At 38.6% G+C, this 23619-nt stretch overlaps 3 protein-coding genes across 3 annotated transcripts; 2 read left to right on the top strand and 1 right to left on the bottom strand.

Annotated features, from left to right (window-relative positions):
- The first annotated feature begins 989 nt into the window (after window positions 1–989).
- Window positions 990–3316, top strand: LOC148719885 (adenosine receptor A3-like). Its single transcript, XM_088739356.1, has one exon. The coding sequence runs from the start codon at window positions 994–996 to the stop codon at window positions 1996–1998; it is 1005 nt and encodes a 334-aa protein (XP_088595482.1). The 5' UTR covers window positions 990–993; the 3' UTR covers window positions 1999–3316.
- A 3513-nt stretch (window positions 3317–6829) lies between these two features.
- On the bottom strand, window positions 6830–7525 carry LOC148719886 (adenosine receptor A3-like). The gene has a single exon (XM_088739190.1). It carries the CDS (start codon window positions 7523–7525, stop codon window positions 6830–6832), a length of 696 nt encoding a protein of 231 aa, XP_088595316.1.
- A 4416-nt stretch (window positions 7526–11941) lies between these two features.
- Window positions 11942–22201, top strand: LOC148719887 (uncharacterized). Its single transcript, XM_088739493.1, has 3 exons — window positions 11942–11976; window positions 16357–18982; window positions 19473–22201. Exon 2 carries the CDS (start codon window positions 16413–16415, stop codon window positions 17874–17876), a length of 1464 nt encoding a protein of 487 aa, XP_088595619.1. The 5' UTR covers window positions 11942–11976; window positions 16357–16412; the 3' UTR covers window positions 17877–18982; window positions 19473–22201.
- The last annotated feature ends 1418 nt before the right edge of the window (window positions 22202–23619 follow it).

The raw sequence follows: 23619 nt of genomic DNA on the forward strand, positions 1-23619 counted from the left end.
GTTCATGTCCATAAATATTGAAATGTAGCATTTATCTCCCGAGCGTAGTTTAAGAACTAGAAGTTGCCAAGCTATGTTACATGATCGAATTAAATAGATTAACAGCCCTCTCTATCAGCTAAGCTGCTGAAAAAACTGAGGCTCTTCAAAAGACGACTCAGATGTAACAAATGATGTTCTTCAGTTATATGAAAGTTAAACGCATAGAGCTGAATCCCAATTTAAAGGTGCCACTGAGGCGGTAAGGTAGCTTTCACGGTAAGCGATAAATTTTTCCGATTTTGACTGTTAACGGTAAAATTTGGAGGCCTTCAGGACGTTAAAGAGTTAATTTATAAGACCTTTGACAGTTCAACATGTATCAGGAATATATGTCCCTATGAGTTTAAACCAATTTAGAGTTTTTTCACAAGGTATATGAGTTGGAGGTTATTTCCAGACGTACCTAGTCTTTCTCCGACCGAGTGAAATGAAGCTATGACCCCCATCAATAAACAATTACTACTTTAAAACAATAACAAAGATCCCGATATTACAGGTAAAAACAATGTCAATAGAATTTGGCAAATCTAATATTTCTAATACTGGGCATAGTATTTTCAAAGCGCTGATGAAACTATGGCCGCAAACAATGTATCAAACGTCAACACAATCACTTTGAATTCTCATTGGCTAATGAAAATGTAAAATTTGCTCTGATTGGTCGCTGAGATCACGTAGCTATTGGTTCTTCGATACTCAGTTGAAAAGTACTCTTATGACTTAAAGGTAACATTATTACATTTAGTCCAAATGTTGAAGAGTTTACTGCGCCAAGGGCTGAAAATTATTACATTTCGAACTTAATTGAATTCAGGGTCAGTTGTAACACGTAGCTTTATAGCACAGATGCCTTTCGAACCCAAATTCGTAATAACTCGTACAAACAACCCTCACTGATTTCATTTGTTTTCCAGAGTTTGAAGTTGTTTTTCTTCCACTGGATCCTGAGCGATGAATTCATCAGAGGACTCGACCAGCAGCTGTCCCATAACATTCCCCGGTGATATTCCAGGGGAAAATGTTAGAGTGGCTCCAACCGTTGCAGCGGCTGTGTTCGATGTCTTTTCAAGCTTTATTGCTACAACAGCGAACTTTTTGGTCATGTGGGCCATAAAAAAGACACCTTCATTGCATACACCATCTGCTGTATTTCTCTTCAACCTGGCATTATCAGACTTCCTTGTCGGTATTTACGTCCAACCCCTATGCGCCATACACCTTTTGGCTGCTGTGGCTCACAATCTCTCCCTGTATTGTACGACTGGCGCTATGCTGTACCCATTTGGTGTTTACCTTTCGTTTTACTCGTTCATGACCATCGCTGCAGTAACTGTTGATCGATACCTCGCGCTTGTTTTACATCTGCGATATGCTGGCATCATTACTGTCAGGCGCGTGATCCAATTTAACATCGCAGTTGTGATTGCTACCTTTCCAATTGCGTTATGTTATTGGTTTGTGAGGATCGACTGGATCAGAACTGCTGCTCTCTTAATTGGCCTTTCCTTGACTATCGTGGGCACGTTAGCCATTCCCTTCTGTTATTACCATATTTTTATGATTTTGCGGCGACATAAAACGCAGCTACAGGATCAAAACAACTTAGCAAAGAGGATTCACGGATTTTCAAAGAATGACCTCTCCAAGTACAGGAAATCTGTCCTTGCAATTCTGTACGTACTTGGTGTAATGATGTTAAGTTATTTGCCTGGCACAATTAGTTTTGTGTTGGTGAATTTCTTTGACGTGGGCGTAATTAATATAAGCAAGAAAGTTCTTTTTGTCTCAGCTATGGTGGTGTTGTGGAATTCTTCGTTTAATCCATTATTTTATTGTTGGAGAATTACAGAAATTCGACGGTTTGCGATCTCGAAATGGCAACGCTTATGTAGAGTCAGCGGTCTATCGCACAATACTGTGCTCGTTGAACCAATCAAACCGTTCCACAGCAGATAAATCGACACACCTTGCAACTTCAGTGGAGCTAAGGAGCCCACCTGAATTTAACCCTCGACTGAAATGTTGCGGCGCACGTTTGGCTTTGCGGTCCATCGTAAGCGATGTTTTTCTTGCAAAATTGAGTTTAATGAGCGAGGGCAAACAATGTATAAACAAACAAAATGACAATGCTTGCAAACACGAAGCTTTGTAACACTGGACACATCATGAATTTAGAGTAAAAGTACACAAGCTATATCCAATAATACAGAATAATGAAATTCAGGTAAACATATAGACGTAATCATCAGGGATTTTTTCTCCGAGAAAATGACAAAATATAGTTAGGAACAAAAGCAGCGAGAACTCTTTCCTTCATGTTGCATATCAACCAGCCTCCTAGTCACTTTAGGGCGGGTCTACATTTAAAAAGTAAAAAATGACACAAGACATTTTAAACTGATATACGGATAGCTACGAGATAAACGCTACGAGAAAAAATATTTTCTGATGGCAGAACTAAAAGGGATGACGGTATCTTTTGTGCTTATTTAAATTTACGTGTATCTCGAACGAGTTCTCATCAGCTACTTCTTTATTTAATTCATTTGGGGCATCATGAAGATAACGTGATTTAAAAAAATGGGAGATGATTAGTCTTCTATAGTGTCACTGTGATTTTTGAGATAGCCTTTTTCTTTGAAAGTCCTCAAGTTTGCAAGCGAAATAATGAAAAACCTTTGGCTATCATACTTTCGTATCGGTGGCATCAATTACGTTTAAAAGTGTTCAGGAGAGTTTCCTGCTATGCTTTTATATACAATAGTAATTGAATAGTAAGAAAGACTGATCAATTTAAAGTTCTCAAATACGGTCTTAGGGTCTAGAAAGATATTTAATTAAAAAACGCATTGTGAAGAATGTTAAAAGCAGTAAAGGGAAAACTGACCCCACAGACTGATCTATTGCGCTGAAAAGCATCCAGGTCAAGCTGAACTTGTTACTTAAGCAAGGTTATCGTTGTTGTTGCGATACACATATCTCTTTCCAAATGTGAAGGTTGCAGGTCAGTCAATTCAAGGGAAAAGGGAATCTTAGCTCTGTACGGATATAAGTGAAGTTACTTGTCGCCAAAGGTTTTCGCAGCTCTTTAATTTGTCAGCTGTTTCACTGCTCAGCTCTCTCGGTAGTAACACGTTAAGTTCGTGTGTTTTCTTGGTTGTGTAAAATATCCTCAGAAAATTTGATTCTTTCTCGCTGTCGATCTCATCGACAACAAGGCCTGTAAAGAAGTTAGTAACTTTACTTCACAAAGGAGTAAAAAAAAAATAATCTGTCCAAGAGAAAAAGACTTTTTTTGAAATTAAAATTCCTTTTCTAAAAAATGTTGTTGCAACGCTTTACAAAGATGCGAGTAAGATATTGGCAAAAAAGAAAAAAAATTCACACAAAGTAGATAACCATGTGGTTCGAGGTTCGAGCCACTTTCAAGATCTTTTCAATAATTACCCTTCATTTTTCTGGCAATAGCTTAATAGAATGAAACAAAAGATTTTAAGAAAAGGAAGTATCTCTTGAGAAGAAATCCGCGTACACTCACTTTCCGATGGAACCAATTTGGTCACGTGATGCGTTTTAAAACACCAATCGCGCGAGGGCTGAGATAGGATGGGTTAGATAAAAAGAAGACACTTTTCAGATGATAAATTTATGTCATCTTGCTACCCGTTTGCTGAAAACCGAATGTATTGTTCAAGGACCGCCTCGTGTACTAACTGTAAATTTTTCTTTCATTTATTTCACAGTAATTATCCTAATTTGCTAAGCTTCTTCTCTTACTGAAGAAACATAAGGAGAAACGAACAAACACCATGACCTTTCGTGCTAATTTTAGCACTTTTACTGATATCAATAACTGCACAGTCGAATTTGATGGAATTTCTCCAAATGAAAATCTTCCTGTATCTATTTTTCATAACGTTGTCAACATTCTTTCAATCCCTGTTGCAACAGTGGCGAACATTTTTGTTCTGTGGGCCATAAAAGAGAGACCTTCGTTGCACACACCATCTTCGGTGTTTCTGTTTGTACCTGCGCTCTCCGATTTTGTAATTGGTGTCTTCATTCAACAGTTGATTCTCATGAGATCTATTTGCGCGTTGACCCATAATATTCGCTTGTACTGCACGTCCAGCGTTATAATTCTACCTGTGGGTATCACCCTCGCTGCAGTGTCCTTCGTCAACATAACAGAGATAAGTTTGGATCGATACCTGATTAGTACTACATCTACGATATCCCTAAATAATCATTGTAAGACGTGTGGTCACGTTTAATATCATTACATACGCTGTGCTCTTGCCAATGTCGATTTACTTCTGGTTCTCGGAGGAGTGGTTCCGTATGAGAGCTCTTGTGGTTGGGATCACATTAGCAGTTATCTGCATCCCTCTCATTCCCCTCTCGTATTATAAAATTTTCAAAATATTGCGACGGCACAAAAAACAGATACAGAATCAAAACGTAGCTACATGCATGCAAGGATTTTCTGAAAATGAAATTTCCAAGTACAGAAAATCCGTATTTGCGATTCTCTACGTTCTTGGCGCAGTCACCTTAAGTTACATACCATGTGGAATATGTGCGTGGATCCAGATAATGTTCCAGGTGGAGATAAACGAGTTTTTGATTAGTTCTGCAGGACTATTGGTGTTACTGAACTCTTCAATCAATCCTCTTGTCTACTGTTTGAGGATGACTGAAATTCGACGGTCTGTGGTTATGAATTCGAAAGTACGTAGCATATTTGGCGTGGATCGTGCAAGACAAGTTCGACCAGTCGGAAAAATCACACGGTGAGGGAGCGCGCAGAAATTTGCCCCATTCGGAGCATCAGCAACCTCTTACGTCTCCACCAGCCATTAATATCAACAGAATGTCCTGCCTATTTCCAAAACTTACCTTAATTATTATATTTTACATGATCAACGGCAAAGGTCGCTTAAAGTAAGAGTAATTATCTATCCTTGAAACTTTAAAATAACGCTTTTTGACGTTTCCAAGGGGTCTCTTGAGTTTAGGGGAAAATGAAACCACGTGTTGCATCAAGTCACTATACCTTGCGTAGATGCGTTAAAAATGAATTTTCACAGAAGGAGAGGGAATGAGTGTGAGGTGGGAGGGGGGAGGGGGGAGGGGAGCAAGAGAGAGTCTGGAGTAGGGAGGGGGATGCTGCAGCGGCTACGAGAGCGTCTTGATGAAACTTTAAAAAATACCAATTATATAACCTCAGGATACCCATTTACTTCACGAGTAGTATAACTAAGCACTATGGTACACAGCAATTCAAAGGAGAGGATTTCGTACTAGGCGGTATAAATCAGCCAATCACCTAGCTGGTGTATAATCTATTTCTCTGATTGACTGTGTACCGTAAAAGGCTGATAGTTTCTAAAGAAACTGCTTGGGGCTGCGTCGGTGGGGGTAATGAAATAATTTGGATATATCAACAAAGTTGAAAAGGTAAATTGGCAACCGTAACGATTACAAAAGCTGACGTGTCCGAAAAATCTACTTTTGGACACTTAAAGAGCTTTTTAAGTGATATTTTCGAAAACAGTGGAGGATCCCTTTAACATTCTTCATAATGCGTTTTTTAATTAAATATCTTCTGGCTAGACCCTAAAACCGGGTTTGAGAACTTTAAATTGATCAGTGTTTTTTACTATTCAATTGCTATTGTATATAAAAGCATAGCACGAAACTCTAGCTCTTGAACACTTTTAAACGTAATTGATGCCACCAATACGAAAGTATGATAAGCAAAGGTTTTTCATTATTTCGCTTGCAAACTTGAGGACTTTCAAAGAAAAAGGCTATCTCAAAAATCACACCGACACTTTCCAGAAGACTAATCATCTCTCATTGTTTTTAACCCCTTTATCTTCATGATGCCCCAAATAAATTAAATAAAGAAGTGGCTGATGATAACTCATTCGAAATACAAGTAAATTTAAATAAGCACAAAAGGCACCGTCATCCCTTTTAGTTCTGCCATCAGAAAACATTTTTTCTCGTAGTGTTTATGTGGTTCTTCTTTATTGATTAACTATAGGTAAATGTTGTAAACTTTCATGTTTTCAGTTTACTCCAAACTTTTACTCTAACATCATCAGAATACATATTCTCCATCGCTGCTTTTGTTCCTAACTATTTTTTGTCATTTTCTCGGAGAAAAAATCCCTGAGGATTACGTCTATGTGTTTACCTGAATTTCATTATTCTGTATTATTGGTGGTAGCTTGTGCACTTTTATTGTAAATTCATGATACGTCTAGAGTTACAAAGCTTCATGTTTGTAAGCATTGTCATTTTGTTTACATTTTGTTTATACATTGTTTACCCTCACTGGTTAAACTGAATTTTGCAAGAACTGACATCGCTTACGATGGACCGCAAAGCCAAACGTGCGCCGCAACATTTCAGTTGAGGGTTAAATTCATGTGGGCTTCTTGGCTCCACTTCAAGTTGCAAGGTGTGCCGAGTTATCAGCTGTGGAACGGTTTGATTGGTTCAACGTGCACAGCATTGTGCGGTAGACCGCTGACTCTACATAAGCGTTGCCATTTCGAGATCGCAAACTGTCAAATTTCTGTAATTCTCCAACAATAAAATAATGGATTAAATAAAGAATTCCACAACACCACCATAGCTGAGACAAAAAGAACGTGCTTATATTAAATACGCCCTCGTCAAAGAAATTCACCAACATAAAACTAATTGTACCAGGCAAATAACTCGATATCATTACACCAAGTACGTACAGAATTGCAAGGACAGATTTCCTGTACTAGGAGAGGCCATTCTCGGAAAATCCGTGAATCCTCTTTGCTAAGTTGTTCTGATCCTGTAACTGCCTTTTATGTCGCCGCAAAATCATAAAAATCTGGTAATAACAGAAGGGAATGGCTAACGTGCCCACGATAGCTAAGGAAAAGATAATGAAGAGAGCAGCAGTTCTGATCCAGTCGATCCTCACAAACCAATAACATAACGCAATTGGAAAGGTAGCAATCACAACTGCGATGCTAAACTGGATCACGCGCCTGACAGTAATGATGGCAGCGTATCGTAGATGTAAAACGAGCGCGAGGTATCGGTCAACAGTTACTGCAGTGATGGTCATGAACGAGTAAAACGAAAGGTAAACACCAAATGGGTACGGCATAGCGCCAGTCGTACAATACAGGGAGAGATTGTGAGCCACAGCAGCCAAAAGGTGTACGACACATAAGGGTTGGACGTAAATACCGACAACGAAGTCTGATAATGCCAGGTTGAAGAGAAATACAGCAGATGGTGTATGCAGCGAAGGTGTCTTTTTTATGGCCCACATGACCAAAAAGTTCGCTGTGGTAGCAATAAAGCTTGAAAATATAGTCAACACAGCCGCTGCAATGGTTGGAGCCACTCTGACATTTTCCCCTGGTATATCACCGGGGAATGTTATGGGACAGCTGCTGGTCGAGTCCTCTGATGAATTCATCGCTCAGTATCCAGTGGAAGAAGGACTACATCAAGCTCTGTAAAAAAAGTGAAATGAACTAATTTGGGTTCGAAACGCGTTTTTCCTAAAAAGCTACATGTTACATCTGACCCTGAATTTAATTAAGTCCGAAATGTAATAATCCTTGGCTCTGGATGCAATAAGCTCTTCAACATTTGGAATAAATTTAATAACGTTACCTTTAAGTCATAAGAGCAGTTTTCAACTCAGTGTCGAAGTACCAATAGCTAAGTGATCCAAGCGACCAATCAGAACAAAGTTTACATTTGCATTAGCCAATGAGAATTCAAAGTGATTGCGTTAACTTTTGGTACACTTTTTGCGGCCATAGTTTCATTTGCGCTTTGAACATACTATGTCCAGTACTAGAAATGCTAGGTTTGCCAAATTCTATTGACATTGTTTGCGCCTGTAATATCGGGATCTTTGGTATTGTTTTAAAGAAGTAATTATTTATTGATGGGGGTCATAGTTTTACTTCACTCGGTCGGAGAAAGACTAAATACGTCTGGAAATAACCTCCGACTCATATACCTTACGTAAATACTTAAAATAGGTTTAAACTCATAGGGGGCATATCTTCCTGATAAATGTTGATCTGTCAAAGGCTCTATGGATTAACTGTTTAACGTCAAAGGCCTTAAAATTTAACGGTCAAAATCGGAAAAATTTATAGCCAACCGTCAAATCTCCCCTACCCCCTCAGTGACACCTTTAAATTGGGATTCAGCAGTTCCATGCGTTAAACTTTCATATAACTGGAGAACATCATTTCTTACATTTGAGCCATCTTTTGAAGGGGCTCAGTTTTTTCAGCAGCTTACCTGATAGAGAGGGCTGTTAATCTATTTAATGTAACCTAGCTTGGTAACTTCTCGTCGTTAAACTACACTCGGGAGAAAAATGCTACATTTCAATATTTATGGACATGAACATGCAAAAACGAATCAGGTAAAAATGACCTGCCTTTGAGAAAATTACTTGTCACAAGAAATTGAAGTTTTAAGATAGAAAATGAAAATTGAATTTTTTTTTCATAACTGCTCTCTTAGCCTGGCATTGTGCCTGAGAAAACAACGCGTATGGATGCTGTGCTTTTAATTAGAAATTTAACACTACTCTGAGTTACGAAATAATACAAACGCTTACCTGTGTAAAATAAAGCTTAGAATTAAAATAATTCTTCTTTTTTTCAAAAGATCAGTCTTTTAGAATAAATCCATTCACGCCAAAAGGCTAGCCACCTCTTTTGAGTACAAGAGCTGAGTTTGGATATGTGAATTTAGATTTTTCACCCCACAACCCCTTTACACCTCTTTCATGTTGTAACGTTGTCGGAAATGCCGTGTGAACTCAACGAAGACAGCGAGGAACAAATACTCGATACGTGAAGACAACTTTAATAAAATAAAAACTGAACACGCTTTCATCCGAGCTACACACTTATATCTCGGCCGGCTAACAAAATTTCATGTAAAACAAACGAAATATCGTCACACATGTGACCGTTTCTCTTTCTTTGGCAAGAGATGTTGAATCAGTTTTGGCAATTCTAACTTTGAGGAATATCTGCAGAATATGTGATTTCAAGAGAGGACTATCCTCTCTTGATGCCAACGATCTAACGGAAGCGATATCTGAATGTAGTATTCTGATGTACGCTGACATTACAGTTCGATTCTGGGCGTCCTCCAAGGCCTCTTTCGATATATTATATTTCAAAGAACCTCAACGAAGAACTGTATAAAATTTAACACTATCTTTCTAGTAATAGTCTGTTTGTTTATGTCACAAAGACTGAAGCCATGCTTTTTGGGACCGCCCCAAGGCCTTCTGATTGGAAAACCAATAAAAAGGGTTCACGAGTTTATTTATCAAAGCGTGGTATTTGATGAAAGCCCTCGTTGGAACAAACACATAAAGCAAATAACATCTAAGGCGCGCAAACGCAACAGCAAGTGATGCCGTCTTCGCTGTAATTTGACGACTCAGAGTGCCATTCATTTTTATTACAACTTAATTAGACCATTTGTAGATTAAATGCAGAACTTGGAGAGCCGGTAGAATTTTTGTTGGTTCGACTAGCAGTTGCCTCGCAATAGACATTCTTAAGCGACCTGCGCTTCATGAAAAAAAGACCCCAGGCATGTACTTTTTAGCTTACAAAGAAATGTTTTTTGGAGTGATGCCCTAAATTTTCAAGATATGTTTTTTGGTTTTAACAAAGAGATTTACACAAGCATAACCCTATACAAAGCAATCTGCTTTATTTAACTGCTTTCAGAACGAAAATCGCCAAGAGATCTTTTTATCACCACGGATGTATTGTTTTAAATAAATTTTCTAGATGATGATATATTTTATAAATACAAATTTTAAGTATAAAATTTTTATTTTATGTATGCGTAGACTGAGACTGCTAATTAAAGTAACAAAACAAATCGAGCAATAGTCATGAATCAAAAAAATGGTAACTAAAGTACCGTGGCTTGTAATAACGTCATAATAGATTACCTTCAAGTGAGGATCTGCCTGGGTATGCTGTGGCTTAGTTCAAGTCTTATAAAAGGCTGTTGTTTTGCTATAGCAACACAGCGAACTAACCCGCTAGTATTTTCAGTATGCAGTAAATGGTTTGAACCCGGGGGTAACATGTGAAGGTGTAGTCTGATCGTCCGGGTGAGTGTAGTCCTGAGAAGGACTGTTGTCGGTGGTAGTGACTGACGTTTCGACAACCTGTGCGAAATTCATCATCAAAGTCAAGTGAATGATCGTTGTCAGTAGAATGTTCTTATTCCAGTTCGTGTGAAATGATCGGTTGGTTTTGCCGTGATGTTATTGGCTGTAAGACTCAAGTGACGTAAGTCGGTCGTGATCGGTCTGTTTCGATCTGTCGGTAAAGTTAGGTCGTTCTTTTTCGGTCGTTTGTGATGTTTATGTCGTGAATGAGTCGTTTGTATGGAGCGGGTAGTTGTTGACATCTGTTCAGGGGAGTCTGTTCTAAGTTAGTAAACCAGCTTTCCAGAGTCAGTCGTTGAAAATAGTCAGTGCTGTAGGTTAGGCATTGCGCAGAGTCCCAGTGAATGTTGTGGTTGGTAAGTCGATGGTGTTCAGCAATGTGATTGCTGACATCACCTTTCCTCGTCGCCCGTCTGTGTTCAGTCCGTCTTGTTGTGAGGTTTCTTCCAGTCTCACCGATGTAGGAGGCTTGGCAGTCGGAACAATTGATCTTATAAATCGTTTCCTGTCTGTTCCTCGGTTCGTCTTTGTCTTTAACGTTGGTTAGTAACTGACGTAGTGTGGTGATGGGTTTGTGGGCGACGCGGATATTGAAGGGTAGTAAGATGCGCGAGATGTTTTCAGACATGCCTTTTATGTACGGTATGGTTGCTGTAGTCGTAGGGGTTGCGGTGTCGTTTGTTTCGGTAGTGGTAGTGGGTCGGTGAGTGTTTCGTCGGATGAAGTCGTTGTAGTCGTTGTTGTACCCCTACGACTACAGCAACCATACCGTACATAAAAGGCATGTCTGAAAACATCTCGCGCATCTTACTACCCTTCAATATCCGCGTCGCCCACAAACCCATCACCACACTACGTCAGTTACTAACCAACGTTAAAGACAAAGACGAACCGAGGAACAGACAGGAAACGATTTATAAGATCAATTGTTCCGACTGCCAAGCCTTCTACATCGGTGAGACTGGCAGAAACCTCACAACAAGACGGACTGAACACAGACGGGCGACGAGGAAAGGTGATGTCAGCAATCACATTGCTGAACACCATCGACTTACCAACCACAACATTCACTGGGACTCTGCGCAATGCCTAACCTACAGCACTGACTATTTTCAACGACTGACTCTGGAAAGCTGGTTTACTAACTTAGAACAGACTCCCCTAAACAGATGTCAACAACTACCCGCTCCATACAAACGACTCATTCACGACATAAACATCACAAACGACCGAAAAAGAACGACCTAACTTTACCGACAGATCGAAACAGACCAATCACGACCGACTTACGTCACTTGAGTCTTACAGCCAATAACATCACGGCAAAACCAACCGATCATTTCACACGAACTGGAATAAGAACATTCTACTGACAACGATCATTCACTTGACTTTGATGATGAATTTCGCACAGGTTGTCGAAACGTCAGTCACTACCACCGACAACAGTCCTTCTCAGGACTACACTCACCCGGACGATCAGACTACACCTTCACATATTTTCAGTATACTGGATTTGCTGTGACGTAAGGTATGTCACAACAACCGAATTTTGATAAAATTCAATGCCTCATTGGTGGGCTGAGATTCCCCATATGTAATGTATCCTAAATAAACACATGCTGCTGATTCTAATTATAGAGTTGGTTGTTTCACTTTACAAAGCAAGGAAGTGTTGAAAGCTAGTCGTGGTGAGTACGATATTTTACGATTTAATGTACTGATGCGTTAATGCGAGAAAACAACTGATTTACGATAAATGCGTCAACGCCTTTAAAAATAGGATGTTTTTATTGAAAGACTATTACTGAATTGATTAGCATACTTGACACATCATGGATTGCTACAGAGGGACGTGGTTTTGATTAAATGATTATTTCTATGTCGCCCAGTAATATATTTTGTATAATCGCAATTGGATAATCTCTTGCTTAAAAAAATAAGGAGGACATTAAACACGGTACTTCCGCCAGTTGGGTCAAAATTGTTTTACTCCTACCTATCTAGCGTTTGGATAACATTTAAAATGCTTGTGTAAATTGAATCCCGTAGACATTCTGAATCTGTGCCTATTGAAACGCCTTAGGAAGTTTACAAATATTAAATGTACGAAATTTTTTTTACGCGCGGGTCAGTTATCTTTGGAAAAACAATGTTCAAATTCAGAAAGACGAAAACCGTTTTTGGTGTGTTTCAATGTAAGAAACAGGTAAAAACATTAATATGGCCATTCGAAATTGAAATTTTTTCATGTAAATGTACAGCCCATGAGCAGAGATTCTTCTTCTCGCAAAATATTCATTTGGTAACGTTTAATGTCGCTGCCTTGGCCGTCGTGAGTAGCTTAAGATTTTCAGTATTGGTAAAAACGCATGGTATATACAAATTGCAAATTGTAAGACAGTTAAAAATATTAATATGGCCATTTGAAATTGAAAATTTTTTTTATGGAAATGTACAGCCCATGAGCAGAGATTCTTCTTCTCGCAAAATATTCGTTTGGTCACGTTTAATGTCGCTTCCTTGGCTGTCGTGAGTGGCTTAAGATTTTCAGTATCGGTAAAAACGCAGAGTATAAACAAATTGCACACTAAATTAAACGTCAGTTCTAGGCGGGAAAATCTGTTTTCTTCGATATATTAATCTTATGGGTTTGATTTATGGGGAAGATGGAGATCGAACGATTTCTGGGTGCCTTAAAGACTCAGTTATTTTTCCCTTTTACTAATCGAACTTAATCTTTATTCTTGGAATCCGTTCTTCCCTCTTTGGTTAATTTTTTTTCCACCTCTTAAGTTGTCACTTCTTTCTCACAATAGTTTTTTTTTTCACGTATCTTAGTTTTGCAGAAAAATTTTTATTGCAGTTTCTTACTTTTGGTTTCATCAGTCACACGACTGAAATATCGAACACCACACTTCTTTTTAAAATGGTAAGAGGTATAAAAGTAATTTTAGAATAAAATCTGCTCTCGCTTTACAAAACTGAAATGTTTTGGACATTCAATGGACATTCGAAATTAGAAAAAATCATATTAATCTTCAAGATAAATGGCTTAACTCAACATCATGCCTTTAACTTCCATGAACTACTTAGCGAGTCCCCTTCGAAATGTAACAGTCATAAACATCGAATGTGAATACGATTAGAGAATGAAGTGTTACGTCAGTTGAACACTGTCAAACTGATAAGTTGCTTTATTTTCCAAAAATATTGGCTGAGTAATACATTGGTACTGTAAGGAGAAGGAACAAGTTAAACAATTCTTAAGTTTTAGAGTCTGAGAGTGAAAGAGTAAAAGCAGACACGATGTATGAACGGAAAGTTCTGAAGTAAAAACTGACAAACTAAGATGTAATGTTGTTCTATATAAGATGGAGAAGCTGGAAAGCGGTGTAGTTCTCAATTTAGCTTTTCTAAACGAGTTTTTTTTCTTTGTTTTGAAGGGAAAGCGTTAGTTTAGTTTCATACTCTTGGCTACCTTAATTATACGATCGGAATACTAAACAAGACTGACACTTCCTTCTTCAAGGGTAAGCCGCAAAAATAAAGGAAAAGAAGCTTACTTTTCTTTCCCGTATGAAATATGTCTACACCGCCTCAAATAAGGCAGAAACCAAATTCATGAACAGAGCACTTCAGTAAAAAAAGGAGCCACAATGTTTTAAAATGCACTTTTTGAAGGAAACTGGAAAGTCGTGTTGATACACCTCAATCTCTATAGTGATGTTTTCAACCGATCGAACTTGTCGCTCTGCTCTCACGTGAGTACCTTGCATTTATCTTTGTTTCTTGCTATTGGTCTCATCATTCAACCAATTAGGGCTCTGAGCAAAGGATGTTTATTTTTCCAAAGGTTGTCATTTTCCTGCTTAAGAAATTGAAATATTTCGAATACAAGTTTTGGATATTTAAAGATACAAGAGTTACAATTTTAAATAATTTGAACATACAGGTGTAATTTGATTCAACTTTTTATTCCATTGCTAGAAATCGGAAAGACGGAGCCACCTTAACTCTTTTAATTCTATAATCCCATAGCTCCTATGAAAATTTCGCTCTAACGAAGGGCTAACGCTCGAAAAGTCAGCTTTGAAACTCTTAAATGTGACAAATTTACGTTAGTAACTCAGCTGATAATATCAGATTAACATGTTACTCACTTCTATAACTTGAAGGTTTTCAAAATCCTGCGCTAAAATTTTTTGGATTGAAACTTGCTAATCTTGGTGATAGAGATATAAATCTCTGGCTCATCTCTCTGTTTACTCTTGCCGTTTGAACACTGTACGCATATGGTACATTTATATTGTAAGGAGAAACTGCATGTTCATCATGATGTGATGATGGAAAACACTTATAGAACTCTGAGACAACGTGGAACACAATTTTATTCAATTTTAGCCTTATTCTCTTGTGATATCCTCTGACTACACGTGTGATTAATACCTGGCTATTTGCATTTACGTTTTTTGTCAGGGAAAGTTTCCTTTCACTTCCTTACTTTTCTTTTCATCAGTCACAACATCTATAAACTAAAGAAGGGATGTTTTTATTAAAATGTAAGCTGTTCGCATTCAGTTCTGCGTCATTATTGCTTCTTACATTTCATTTTCCATAGATAAAATCGACATTGTTATTTGACCAAAACAAAACGAGTTTTATCGAAAACACTGGACCCATGTTCCTTTTTCTGAGAAAGGAAAAAGTTGACAGATGATAGCAAATCGTCTTTTAGAAGTCGCCTTTTATTCCGTATTCCAGCGATTACTAGTTTATAACGATTATCAAGAGTTAAAAGACAAAGGCAGTAACGAGTGACAGGAATTGTACTTTTATTTTAATACTTGCGGCTCACTTCATCTGTGAGAGACTTTCGTCAAAGATAACAACGAATACATCAATCAGGACACATTTAAACAACGTTATGTGCAGTTTTACCATCGTATTAAATTTCTTAGATTAAGTTCAAGTCCATTATATCCCTTCGCAACGCGATGTGTAAACCAGATCTGTCACACAATTCAGTTACTTATATCTAAAAGGAAACGATGTATTCGCGAACCTCGGAATTCAGTGTTGAGGGGTAACTGGTTTTTGAAAGACAAATGGACGATTGTTGGTTGATTTATATGTATTAGATCATAAAATATGAAAGCGTTTTACCAAAGAAACTATTAAGGAAAACTTGGTGGCTATTTTTTCCTGTCGTCTGCCACTTTGTCAAATAACTTAGCCTGGCCGAATGTCAAATTTAACATAGAAGACCCGTAAAGTTGTCTCGAGGGAAGGGTTGTCCCGGGAATCCGAAACTATATAAATGGGGCTTAAACCCGCTCTACACAATGTTTTTCTTGCGCGATCAAGACGGCCGATCCCAAGCGGGAAAGATAGGCCCACCTTGTCCTTGTCCACTCGGGTAGGCAGTCGAACATTTTGAAGAAGAGCAAGACAGCAAAGTAAGACAGCCCCGGCCGGACCAATACTCATGGTCTTAAAATAACTGAGGAGAATTTGCTACCTTTCTATGATATCAAGAAATGGATAGATATTCTAGTCTTCTCGAATAAGGACAAATAAACCGTAGGTCCCGTCTCTTGCAGGGTTAGGGGTAGGAGACGTTAATTTCCCACGCACGAGATTACTTTGTGGTGGATGTCCTCCCCCGGGTGGAATAGGTGGGTGTTTACAGAGCCGTTCTGAAAACCACTTCCGTAATAACGCACCCTGTCCAAATAATGTCTTTCTTTCTTTCTTTCTTTTTTTCTTTCTTTTTTTCTTTCTTTCCTTCTTTTTTTCTTTCTTTCAAAGCTTGATGAAAATACAAGGTGCTGTGGCTAAATGCATTCTAAACCACTGATACCTGAACTAAACCGTCAGCCGTTTTTTGGGATTGCAAAAGAAAAGAAACTCGGTGGCCGCTTAATTGTAAATTTAGTCTTTCAGATCAAAAGACAATTTGGTTTTTTTTCACTTAGATTTAGCAGAGTTCGAGGTATCGTTGTATCGTGGATTCGACTTGCTTTTAGTTTTTATTTTGTTTAATTTTGCTTTTTCTTCCACAATTTTAGTTGTTTGTTTTCTCACGTACGATGCCATCCCTTTCCACACGCAGGAGGGATTCGTAATGAGTAACGCAGAGGGAACCTTAAAAGCAGTCTGCATAGGCTTAGATGTCGCCATATTTCTTCTCAAGACCAATCGTGGCCTAAAAGCGACGGAGTTTTGTAATGAGTGTGTAATTCTACCCCAAAACTTTGACTCTGGTACTCACCTTGAAATCTCTGAAGACATAATCAATGTGTACTGTGCCATCTCTGGTTACACAAATGCTGCAAGATACAACGCCACAAAACTTCTCAACAAGCTCCACCGAGCTACAATACTAACCATACAACTGGGAGACAAATGTCATGAGCAAAATCGCTTTGAAGAGGCAAAGCAAGTTTTTGAAAGCGCAGTTACCATCTTAAAAACGACTGGCCATGGTAGGGAAGAAGCAGTCGCTCACGGAAGACTTGGAGTTTTACATAGTACTCTTTGTGAAAAGCAAAAAGCAATAGGACACCACAAGAAAGCGCTTGACATTGCGATAGAAATTGGTGACAAACAAGGAGAAGGAGCAAGTTACGGGAACCTCGGATGTGTCTCCTATACCCTTAGCGACTGTCAGACGGCAAAAGAATATCACGATAAGGGAATTGCGATCGCGATTGAAACTGGGGACAAAGAGAACGAAGTAACAAGTAACAGAAACCTCGGAATTTTGTTTCGAAGCCTTGGCGAATATGACAAGGCTAGAGAATATTACGAGAAAGCACTTGCCATTGCGAAAGAAATCGGAGACAGAAAGAGAGAGTGTGCAAATTACTTGAGTCTTGGAACTTTTTTTTGCGAGCTTGGAAAATATGGGCCGGCTAAGAAATGTTTGGACAAAGCACTCAACTTGAGTATAGAAACTGGTGACAAAACAGTAGAAGCAGGTGCTTCCGTCGGATTGGCGACTGTGTTTGCTTTTAGTAAAGACAAAAAGAAGGCAAAAGAACAGTGTGAGAAGGCGCTTTCCATCACCAGGGAATGTGGCAATAGAGCTATCGAAGCTGACGTTTACCTAAGCGTTGGTAACCTGAATTTCCAAAAGCTTGATGAATACGACAAGGGAGAAGATTACTTACAGAAAGCTCGCTCCATAAGCATCGAAATTGGAGACAAATTGACTGAGTTTCAAAGCCTTTACTGTATCGCAAACTTAAAGAGATCACAATCAAAGATTGAGGAGGCAAAACAATATCTCTTTCAAAGCATTGAAAAATATGAACACATGAGGTGTCTTCTGAAAGGAAACGAAGAATTTGAAATATCTTTGCTAGAAAAGCACGGTCGTTTTCCCTTAAAGATGCTCACTAAATTGCTTTGCAATACTGGAGAATTTCGAGATGCTCTTTATGTCGAGGAGCTGGGACGAGCAAGAAGCCTCACAGAATTCATGGCAAACAAGTGTTCTCTCGAAATCCACATCTCAGCTGATCCAAAGACATGGTTCGGGATCGAAAACATCGTGAAAAAAGAAAGGAATTGTGTTTTTTTGTAAATTTCGTATTACGAGCGACAAGTTTTTCTCTGGATTTTGAAAGCAAATGAAGACACCTGCTTTCGATCAACAGACAAAGTGGAAAAAAACACTCTTATTTCTAAGGGATTTTGCAGTGTGGAAGAAATATTCGAAAAGAGCGCCGATTCCGTGCGTGTTTTACCCCCAGAGAATTGCGAAAATCGACCTTTGGATGACTATGAGATGACATCTGATGATGAAAAGAATGAGGGTAAAGATACCGGAATAATTCCTTTGTGTTACAAATGGATCATCGCTCCTGTGGCAGATTTACTTACAGAGCCTGAAATAATTATTGTGCCGGATCGTTTCTCGTACCGAGTCCCATTTTATGCCTTGCGCGATGAATCAACCGGAAAGTATTTATCAGATAATTACAGAATCCGCATCATCCCTTCTCTGACGACTCTCCGGCTCATTCAAGAATGTCCAGCGGACTATCTCAGCCAAACTGGTGCTCTGGTGGTCGGTGATCCTAAAGTTGGCCAAGTGCTATTCCAAGGACGAAGAAGGGAAATTTCGGAGTTGAAATTTGCTAGAAAGGAAGCAGAGATGGTTGGTCAATTGCTGGGCGTAGCACCTTTGTTAGGAGCTTATGCAACAAAGGAGGCAGTACTTCAAGCAATGCCTTCAGTGAGTGTGATACATATCGCCGCACATGGACATGCCGAAAGAGGAGAGATTCCCCCTCTGCCCTCAATGTACTACTAGCAGCATTCCACAAGAGGAAGACTACCTCCTGACAATGTCCAAGATTTCAAGAGTTCAAGTGCGAGCTAAGCTAGTAGTACTTAGCTGCTGTCACAGTTTGCTTGGATTGATTAAAGACGAAGGAGTTCGTGGACTTGCTCGAACATTCTTAGCATCCGGTGCACGTTCAGTGTTGGTAGCTTCGTGGGCCATAGACGAAGCAACGATGACGTTCATGAAACGCTTTTACAAACATCTTGTTCGTGGAGAAAGTACCGGTGAATCTCTTCGTCAGGCCATACAGTGGTTGAGACGCTACGGCTTTCCCAAACCTCGCCAGTGGGCTCCGTTTGTGCTGATGGGGGATAACGTGACAATTGATTTTCGAAAATAGGGTAAGTCTGGTTATAATAAACGATTTTCTTTGATTAACATAAGTTACCTTAGCTTGTTCAAGTAATTAACTTGTGGACGATTTTTTTTTAATCTGTTCGTTTGTTTTTCTTTGTTTTTCATCGATAATATTTCAAGTAAAAGATGGTTTTGTATAATACACAGATCCGGAAGAGTTTGGCAAGTCGTTTTCTTAAATAAGCTTTGAATCAGAGTTACTTTTTTATGAAAGATATTCAGGAACTATTGCTCAACTTCAATACGATACTTGACACTATGATAATGAGGACAATCTGAGAAACATAAGCCAACGTTAAATAAATTATATCAACAAAAACAATTAAATGATAATCTAATTGTTGCATTTGGAATAAACAATACCCAATGATACTACAATAGAAAATTCGTGTAAAATTGATTTTTTTTAAAATAGTAAATTTGTTCCGTATGTTTTAAAAATTAATAGTGACAAATGTATATTGTTTATTTAAGGTGAAAAGAACTCAAGGAGGAAAACAATGAGACAGCGAAGAAAAAGGAGCAGTGACTGATCCCGTGCAAAGATTATCCTTCCTGTACATCGTCTTTAAATGGACACTAGTATCACTTTGCAAGACATTTTTCTTTTCAAGTTTGGTAATTGCTTTTGCATGCTTTTGCAAACATGGCTGAATAGAAAGCGGACAACACTGAAAGCCACAATTCAGCCGTTTGATCCAGTAAGTGAATCAATAGAAGGACTAAACAGAAAAAGTTGATGGGATAATTGAACTCTGGAAATTGGCTAGCTGTTTAAAAATACGAGAATTTTGAAAAGTCTAGTTGGAGTCGCAATTGCAAAACTAAAAGATTAAGCCTTTATTCAAACTTTCATGGCCGATCCGGTTTCCAACTCTCCTTTAGAAAAATAGTGTTCAACATGCGTAAGTGAGAATCAAAGAGTGATAAAAACTATGGACAAGGAAGGTAATAATCGATTGGGGTAGAGAATGAACAATGCGCGAGATTCAAACGCAGCAATCAAACAAAGAAGAAAACAATAGTGCTCGAGATACAAACGCAACAGTCAGACAAAGAAGAGAAAAAGTAAGGCGCGGGAAACAAGCGCAGCAGTCACTCAGAGATTAGAAAAAACTGCGCGAGAAACAAACGCAACATTCAAGCAGAGATGAGAAAAAATAGTGCGCGAGAAACAAACACAACAGTCAAACAAAGATGAATTAAAAAAGGGCGCAAAAAAAAGGCTACAATCAAATAGAGAGAGGAAACAGTACGCGAGAAACAAACGTAACAGTCAAACAGGGATAAGAAAAAAAACAGTGCGCGAGAAACAAACGCAACAGTCACACGGAGATGAGAAAAAAAAGTGCGCGAGAAACAAACGCGACAGTTAAACAGGGATGAGGAAAAACAGTGCGCAGGAAAACAAACGCAACAGTCAAACAGAGATGACAAAAAAAGTGCGCGAGAAACAAGCGAAACAGTCAAACAGAGATGAGAAAAAACAGTGCGCGAGAAACAAACACAACAGTCACACGGAGATTAGTATAGGTAATCGCATTGGGCCGTATAAAATTAAGGATTAATATCACTTGTGTGTTCAGAAGTTGCTGAAATTAGCCGCCAAGGGCAATTTTCAGCAACTTCTAAAGACACAAGTGATATTAATCCTTACTTTTACGGGGACCCATTGCGATTCCTTTTTAATGAAATTGAGGGGAAAATTACTGAATATCTGAATGCGCTCTTCAATAATCAGTCGTAGGAAGCCATTTAAAGTTAACAGAGAATCAATGGCCACAAACGCACGAATGAGCTGAAGGAGATTTTATTTTTGCACAAAGATACCAGGAATTTGGATAGTTTTGATTTTAGATATCTCTCCAGTGATGCCTGCAGTACTTTCAGGCAGTCGGGCTCATATTAATCCCCGTTTTCTTTTCGCAACTCGGCATAAAATTGCACCAGTGTTCGGTGGAGGACATTGCTCTCGTACTCTTCTAAATTTGCTTGGAAGTTTCTTTAATTCGCCCACTTTTTAAAAACGTTCTTCCAATACTCCGTGCTTTTCCTCGTGTTTCCGTTTTCACTCCTGTCTTTTAATTCTTGGATATATTCCTCGTCAACAATCTCGAAACGAGACACCATTGTTACAGAAAATCTTCAGCAACAACTTTTCGATAGCATAAGCTGTTGCTAGGCAACCTGAGTACGAATCATGAGCTAGTAAGTTTGCCCTCTTCTCAAGCAAAATTAAGAAAAAATTCCCTCTTCATTGACCAATCAGCATTCAGTAATTTTGCCCTCTATTTAATTAGTATGGGTAATCGCGTGGGGCCGAGTAAAATTAAGGATTAATATAACGCGTGTTTTCGGATATTGCTGAAATTGACCAAGTCGCGCAGCGACGAGGGCAATTTCTGCAACTTCCGAAAACACAAGTGATATTAATCCTTAATTTTACGAGGAACCATTTGATTACTTGTTTATAATATAAGGGGCAAAATGTTTTCTTACTGATCTCGCGCAAAACGGGACGCCTTTATTACAAAACAAACAGAAATTTCTTAACCTTGGCAGCCGTTCCTAAGCGATTTTCAGCCAATCATTTTCAAGTAATTTTTCCCGGAGCAATTACAAAAATTAAGAAAAAGGCCTCTGTCTTGACCAATCACAATTCAGTAATTTTGCCCTTTGTATGATAATAAGAAAAAAAAGTGCGCGAGAAACAAACACAACAGACAAACAGAGATGAGAAAAAACAGTGCGCGAGAAACAAATGCAAGGGTCAAACAGAGATGAGAAAAAACAGTGCGTGAGAAACAGCACAACAGTCACACGGAGATGAGAAAAAAAAGTGCACGAGAAACAAACGCGACATTCAAACAGAGATGAGATTAAACAGTGCGCGAGAAACAAACGCAACAGTCACACGGAGATGAGAAAAAAAGTGCGCGAGAAACAAACGCTACAGTCAAACAGAGATGAAAAAAAAACAGTGCGTGAGAAACAAACGGAATAATCAAACAGAGATGAGAAAAAACAGTGCGCGAGGAACAAACGCAACAGTCAAACAGAGAAAAAGTAGGGAGTGAGAAACAAATAGTTAAACACAGAAGGGAAAATAGTGAGCGAAATACAATGTATTTAAACTCTCAGGAATGATTCCATTACTAACCAGATAGGTAATAAGAAGATAATAAAATATCATGAGGGGATAATCATATTGTTTGACTCAACATAAATTCTTAAAGCTATAATCACAACAGATGTATGGAGGAAAAAGAGGAGAGTTGGAAGAGAAAGATGTTTTTCGTCCTGTCACGAGCTTGAAACAAAGAGAAAATCGAGAATTGATATCTTGATCTTGCCGGGGAGTGAAAGGCCGGGTTATATCAGCTCTCTTGTCGAATTCATTAATAGATACAAATCACATGTGTAAAACTGAATTAATTTTAAAAGATCAGTCTTCCTCAGAAATCTGTTCGTACCTACAGGCACCTGTTCTGAACGCAAGAGCCTCTTTAGACAATCACAACTTCTTCCCTCTTTTTTCGATGGTCATTTTTTGCGATTTTGTCGGTTAACGGTTGAGTTTCAGGGCCCTTAATTAAAACTTGAAGACAGTTCTACTGAAATTGAATCGATATTGACTTTTTGTCATTTGGAGTAAATTATTCAGACCATTTCATTTATTCCAGTGCGGAAATGCAGTGAAAAGTGATATCCTTAAGCGTCTACTGAATAGTCGATTATTACTCAAGAAATTTTATTTAACTGCTTTCAAAACGAAAATCGCAATGATATCTTTATCGCCACGGATGTATAGATTTTCTAGATGATGGTATTTTGTATAAATACATATTTTAAGTACAAAATTTTTATTTTTTGTATGTGTAGACATAAATTTTATGCAACTTTAATGTAACATAAATTTTAAGTAATTTTGTGCTCGGGGCTCGTAATGGAAGCACGTTACTTTCAAGCTCCTGAAAGTAGCACCCTGAGCCATGAAGTAAAAAAAGGCGTCGGTCAGTCTGTCTGCATAAAATTCTTTTGTTAATAACCTGTCATTATCATAAGAGGAAACACATGTGGCTGATGCTTCGAGCATTAAAAGCCATCTATCTACCCCCTAACGGTCAATCATCACTCAGTCAAGTCAACTTTATTATCAACAACGTTGACATTTCCAGGGGTGGAAGTGAGTGCTTTTCCGTTAAACTTCTCCTGTAGATATTGTGACCGCACTTCCTTAAGGAACGCAACTCTGTGGCTGCCTACTTGAACTGGTTGATGATATACTAATGATGAATTCCCTTCAGAGCCGTTGTAATACCGCTCTAAATAAGCGGAGAGCTTCTAGAGGCACATCGCACACCCTAACCCGAGATTAGGGTTAGGGTGTGCGATGGGAAATCTTTCAGATGGGAAATCTTTCAGATGGTTTCAGTCATATTTGGAAAACCGAACACAAAAATGCTCCGTGAACGGGTCGCTATCCAGTAGCTACTCGTTGCCTTGCGGCGTCCCTCAAGGGACCATCCTCGATCCATTATTGTTCTTATTAAATATCAACGATCTTCCAAATTGCTTATCAAATTGTAAACCGAGAATGTATGCCGATGACACGCACCTC

Source organism: Stylophora pistillata, chromosome 11, assembly GCF_964205215.1.
Source record: "Stylophora pistillata chromosome 11, jaStyPist1.2, whole genome shotgun sequence".
Classification (NCBI taxonomy): domain Eukaryota; kingdom Metazoa; phylum Cnidaria; class Anthozoa; order Scleractinia; family Pocilloporidae; genus Stylophora; species Stylophora pistillata.